The sequence below is a fragment of the Plasmodium vivax genome, chromosome 8, assembly GCF_000002415.2.
Source record: "Plasmodium vivax chromosome 8, whole genome shotgun sequence".
Taxonomy (NCBI): Eukaryota; Apicomplexa; class Aconoidasida; order Haemosporida; family Plasmodiidae; genus Plasmodium; species Plasmodium vivax.
In genome coordinates, this window is record NC_009913.1 from 1109023 (window position 1) to 1115022 (window position 6000).

The 6000-nt window shown below is 50.3% G+C and overlaps 2 protein-coding genes across 2 annotated transcripts; one reads left to right on the top strand and one right to left on the bottom strand.

Annotated features, from left to right (window-relative positions):
* Nucleotides 1–480: 480 nt before the first annotated feature.
* PVX_095445 (hypothetical protein, conserved) lies at nucleotides 481–1443 on the top strand (the record flags this gene model as incomplete). Its single annotated transcript, XM_001614505.1, has 1 exon — nucleotides 481–1443. The coding sequence occupies one exon, from the start codon at nucleotides 481–483 to the stop codon at nucleotides 1441–1443; it is 963 nt and encodes a 320-aa protein (XP_001614555.1).
* Nucleotides 1444–1495: 52 nt separating this feature from the next.
* On the bottom strand, nucleotides 1496–5165 carry PVX_095450 (hypothetical protein, conserved; the record flags this gene model as incomplete). The annotated part of the gene is made up of 2 exons (XM_001614506.1): nucleotides 1496–1578; nucleotides 1910–5165. 2 exons carry the CDS (start codon nucleotides 5163–5165, stop codon nucleotides 1496–1498), a joined length of 3339 nt encoding a protein of 1112 aa, XP_001614556.1.
* Nucleotides 5166–6000: the final 835 nt, after the last annotated feature.

The following is a 6000-nucleotide window of genomic DNA, read 5'->3' on the forward strand; positions in this document are numbered from 1 at the left end:
TTAGGCTGGGAGTAAAAACAGAAACCGGTTGGCATGCTTTTTCGTGAATTTTTTTTTTTTTTTTTTTCCGCAAAAGGCGCAGCAGCAAAGAGGAAATCAACCTCCATCAAGCTATGTACTTACTCCCCCCCCGTGCCTGTCACATCTACTGGAAAGGGAAGAAAAAGAGGAGCCTTCCCCCCGATTTGTTTTTTTTTTTTTTAATTTCGCTTCTCCACGCATGACAAGAGCATCGCGTAGGAAGCGGTAATTTTTTTTTGTTTTTTTTTGCGCCTGGAAATTTTTTCCCCCAAAAGAGGAGCGCCCTCCGACCACGGCCAGAAGCAACTCGGTCGTGCTTATTATTATGTAGAGGAGCTCCCCTTTGGAAGCTCCCCCGAAAAGAGAGCACTTTGCTTGTTCCTCCCCCGCGGCGGAGCGATCGTTGCTGACCTACTACGGCTGCTACCCCCGCTAAGGCCGCTTCCCCCCCCCCGAAGCATGAGCTCCTTCGCGAACAATGCCGGGAACTACCGAAACCGGACGCTGGGCGCGTCGCCCAAATGCCAAAATATAAGCCACAAGGTGAGCTCGGTGGAGAACGGGCCCTCCGTCTTCTGCACGCTCTGCGCCCTACCCTACAACGCAAAAGTTAGACTGAACCCCTGCTTCCATGTAATCTGCGGCAAGTGCTACGAGCTCTGCTCGCAGCAGCAAACCTGTCTGCTGTGCAGCGTAGAGATAAACGACGTAGAATTCCTCTTCGTTGGTGAAAATGTCTTTGTGTGTCCGTACGGCGATTGCAAAAAGGGCTTCGTCAATTTGAAGTGCTTCCAATATCATATTCATTTTAAGCACGAATTTTTGAAGCTATCCAATTGCTGCATCGAAGATAGAAGCAGCAGTAGCATCACCGACTGTCAGAACCCACGAGGAGATGATGCCTTGTTATCCCTTCCAGTCAATGAGCCTTTCCCCACTTCCTTTTTTGCAAACAGCGATGGAGTGAATGTTTATAATGCTAGCCAAGAGGACGACCAGGAGTTTAACGATGACACGGGGAAGAATGATCCAAGCGGAAGCTCCACCAGCATCAACATCAGTCGTGCCACCGGTGTGAATGCCTCACGTGGGGGTACTCTCCCCCCAGCAAGGGACTCTCCCTTCAACATGCACAGTAACCCAATTAACAGTTTTACCATGGAGAGCAAAAACTTCAGTTTACGAAATATGGCCCTTGGTGGAGGTGCCATCAACACAAGTGGGAAGAGTCCCTCTGTGGGAAGCTTCTCCCCCATGCAATTCACAGGCAAATGGGATTATAGCACCGTCCCCTTCAAATCGGATTTTAGCCCCTTCAGTGTGCCTCCAAGCGGTGATCCTCCCCCCAGCAACAACCCCCCTAAGCCCACTGCCCAGGAGAACCAGGAGGATGACTACGACAATTTGGAGGACCTCATGTGATTTTAGCACTCTCATCAGGAGGGGGTTGGGGGGGCCCCCCCCCCATGGGTGCTCAACTGGCAAAGATGTACCTGCGCTTGTCCTGACAGAACATGGGCACGGGTGGTATGCCGATGGTTTGCGGCCGGTAGTGGTCTGCGGTGAAGCGGTGAAGGGGTGAAGCGGTGAAGGGGTGAAGCGGTGAAGAGGTGAAGCGGTGAAGAGGTTGGCGAAGCTAGCGAGCCTTTGCATGGAGACGCTTCGCCCCCCGGTGTGTTCTCTCCTGTTCGCTCTCCGTTTTTTCTCTCCTTTTTGCGCTATTTTTTGCTCTCATGTTCGCTCTCCTCTTCGCTCCCCTTTTCGCTCCCCTTTTCGCTCCCCTTTTCGCTCCCCTTTTCGCTCCCCTTTTCGCTCCCCTCTTCGCTCCCCTCTTCGCTCCCTTTTTTGTGTGTTTTTTTTTTTTTTTTTTTCCCCCTTGTCTGCCTACCCCTGCGGAGGTTGCCCGCCAGCACGGCGAGGGACCCCAGGAAAATCAGCACGATGGAACCTAACTCAATTCGAAAGCTGAAGGAGCCGCCGAACATGGGCAGCATCTTAAAGAAATACTCCCTCGTATTGTATATGACCACCACCACCAGCATAGAGGAATTAATATACTTGAGGAAGAAGCTCCAAAAGAGGGGGATGTATTTCTCCTCTTGCCCCGACATGGCGATATTCATGTTCCTTCTGAGCACCTCCAAGTTGCCTATATACAGCCAGTACAGGCACTTTTTAAAAAGGGCTGCATAGCTGTAGCGTTGCCGCTTCTCCGCTGTGCCGCGGCGGAGCTTGAGGGTGACCTCCAGGAAGGACGTGGCCACCGCAACCACGTTCAGCGACAGGCCGATGATGAGCATCTGCAGCCAACTGCCCTCCCTAAAGTATATCACAAACACCAGGGGCAGCACAACAACCCAGGAAAAAAAATTTAAAAGGCAAGAGATTACTCCGCACTGAGCCATCTGCAACTTCATCCCAAAGAGCCACGACGCGTAGATCACTTGAACTGCACAAATAAAAATTAAGAAGCCCCTGTAGAGGGAATTCAAAATGATCTCGCTCACGATGTCTTTGTTCCTCCGGAAGTCCATCACGTGCAGGATGGTGAAGACGTATATCACTGCGAAGAGGAGGAAGGTCCCGTATTTGTTCATCACTCTGTTTTTCATTCCTTCCACTAGGGCTGCGATTCCCCTGTGCAGGGTGTTCTTCCGCGTGGGGGAGACTGTACCAGTGATGCCCCTCGCGGAGGTGGTCTTCGCGGAGATGCTCTTCCCTGAATCGCCCCTCCCCGAGCCGCCCTTCGGCGAGCTTCCCTTCGTTGGCCTTCCCCTCGCTGAGATGCCCTTCCCCGAGCCGCCCTTCCCTGAGGCGCCCTCGCCGCTCCACCTGGCGCCCCCTCCCTCTACCGCCTCGCTGGAACCCGCGCTTGAGCCACTCGAGGCAGACAATAAATCCCGCCTGGCACCCCACGAAGGGAGCTCACTATCAGCGTACATGCTGCTACTGCCCTTTCTGTGTGCACTGGTGCTGCTTTGCCTTCGCCGCCGATTTGACTTCTTCCCTTGGAGGTCTTCTCCCGCAAGGTCTGCCACCCCGATGTCGTCTTCGAAGGAGCTTCCCCCAAAGTTGAAATCGCCTGGTTCGCCGTCGAAGCATTTGTAGGGGAGAAGTTCATCTGGGGCCTCCTCCCCCCCATTTTGCAGATTCGAAAGGGCGGACGAATGCGCCTGGGAGTAGTTTCCCTTTTCTGGCAGCAGGCTGCTTTTCCTAGACAAGTAGAGGGAGCGCTCCTGGTCGTGCCTCTCTCGGTGAGCTTCCTCCCCCCCTTTGAAAAAAAGAAAGCGGGGGAATTTTTTTTTTTTTTCTCCATAATCAGTTTGGTGGCAATGTGGATGACAATTTTGGTGGCTATTTTTATGACCATGTTGGTGGCTATTTTTATGACCATGTTGGTGGCTATTTTTATGACCATGTTGGTGGCTACTTTTATGACCATGTTGGTGGCTACTTTTATGACCATGTTGGTGGCTACTTTTATGACCATTTTGGTGCCCTTTTTTGTGCCCATTTTGATGAATATTTTTATGCCCTTTTTTATACCCATTTTTGCGCCCCCTTTTTGCGCGCCCGCCCCGGCCAGACACGGAGGAAGACCTGTTATTGGAGGCGGATCGGCTGATGCGGTCCCGCTCGTAGCGCCTGACCAGCGACTTGTACGTGTAGATTCTCCTTTCGCCCTCTCCACTGCTATGTTCGCTCTCCACATGGCCATCGCGCCTCCCCCTCTCCATGAGGATGTTGAATGGGCCCAGCAGCTGCATAAGCACGATGAAGATGGTGGAGAACAAAAAGGAGTAGGAGCTAAAGAAGAGGCAGAGCTTTTGCCAAACGGCGTACCGATCGTCTTGCGTGTGAGCAGAGGGTATGTCATCCTCGCGGTAGGAGGCAGCCGCTCCCCCTGCTCCACCATTCTCCCGTCCATGTGCCAACCCCTGCAGCAAATTAATATACGTGTTGCATTTCATAAAGTTGAATTCCTTCACGGTGGAAAAGTCCCTGCTATTGTAGAGGTAATACTCGTGGGCCTCATTCTTAAGGTAAAAATACATGTTGAGGATGTAGAAAGCGAAGGTGTAGATGGTGATCCTCAAAACATTTGTGTTGGTGTGAAAGTAGGAAGCGAAGGTACTGAGGATGAAAATGGAAGAGCTCCTAGCGATGGTGCCATAGAGAAAGATGGTCAGTTTTACTATGCCAATTTCTTGAAATATCTGGACCACCTCTTGATGCAATTTTTTCTCCTGAGGAATGTAAAAGAAGAAGGTGTTCATTATGACGACTGACTTGCTACTAATCCAGTTGACTATAATCACAAAAATGAAAAACTTAAAGACTCGGAAATTTTCTCTTAGCAAAATGAGGTAACAGAAAAGGATAAACAGAGTGGCTATCAAAATGAGGTATAGGCAATTCTCCTTATTTCCAATGAACCATAAGTTTTCATAAAAATTGACCATCACATTTCTGTTAAAGGAGACACACTGGTTGATGGCTTCCAAGTAAATTGTGTCTGGCATTAAAGCGCAATCTTCGCTATGTCTTTTCGTTAAATCTATAAACACCTTCGTCATGGCGTATTTCTTCTCCCCATTTCTCATATTCACAATGCGTAACACGTTTTGTAAAAGCTCCACGGAAAAATTGCATATCTCCTTTGCACAGAAGGTTACTGTTCCGAGGAGGGAAAAAATCGATAGCACTCCCATGTGAGAGGACAGCATTCTACAGGACTTCACATAGTTCCCTTGAGACAGCAACCCCAAACACTCTTGCAGGATAAACAGAGGAAAAGCGTACACTATGAAGAGAATAGAATACACCACCGTTAACGCTTCTGGAGAGTAAAAAATGCTGTTGTTATAATGGTTGCATGACTGCCATCCTGAATTGTCACAGATAACCACAACGCAACAGAGCAGGAAGAACGTCCCCCCCCACCCCAGCTGCACACGACCCGTCACCACATTTTTCGTCTCCCGCTCGTTCTCCGCATTGCTGTACTTTTTCTCGCTCTTCAGCTTTTCGAAGTAGTCCGTGTCCTTGAACCAGCTGTAGCTTTCCTTGAGCAGGTTCTTCTTGAACAGCGCGATGGATTCCTTCTCAATTTGGCTCTTCAGCGACGGGTCCCTGGCTCTCATGGTGGAGAGAAGTGGAGGGAAGCGGGGAGAGGCGGTGAAGAAAAAAGGCGGGGGTCTTCCCCTCTGGGCCGCCGCCGTCCACTCCGCCCTCGCTGGGGGAGAGCCCCTGAAGAGTGCTTCCCAGGGTAAGCGGCCCCTCCCCTGATAAGCGGTCGCGGGAAAAGTGCACACAAATGTGTACCCCCCCCCGCGTGTGTGTTTTCTTTTTTTTTCCGCCTTTCTTTATTCCTTCCCGTCAAGCACGCCCTTTGTGCCCCTCCCCATTTAAGCGGCACCAACGAACGACATCGAAATTTTGTCCTACGCGTCCTTCACTCTTCGGAAGAGTGCAAACGGTAGTTGCGCCCATTTTTGTCACCAACAAATTGAGCACACGGAATGACGTCCTTTTTTCTATTTTATCAGTGATGTGGCGAGCTGAGCAGCGCCGTATTCACCTTTGCAAAATGGAAAAGGAAAAAAACAAAAAATGCCTACCCATGTGTATGTACAATGACTGGGCGAACCACTCCACTTCGTTGCAAAGAGAAAGCGTGTAGGAAGTAGACTGTGGCTCCACTTCACAGAAGAGGCAGTTTTTCCGATTGTCGCTCCGTTCCGAATGAGCTAAATTTTGATAACCTGCAAAAAAAAAAAAAAAAAAAGCCACACAATTTTACAAAATCGCTTAACATGCCTGCCTCGTACAGGCGATTTTGTTAAATTTTGTGGCTTTTTTTTTTTTTTTCCATTTGCACACACGAGCTGTTCAGGCGGTGGCGATCAGCCGGAAGAGCGGCAAACGTCATTCGGAGTTGGTGTTCCCCGCCCCTAACGTTGCACACTCGTCGTGGCT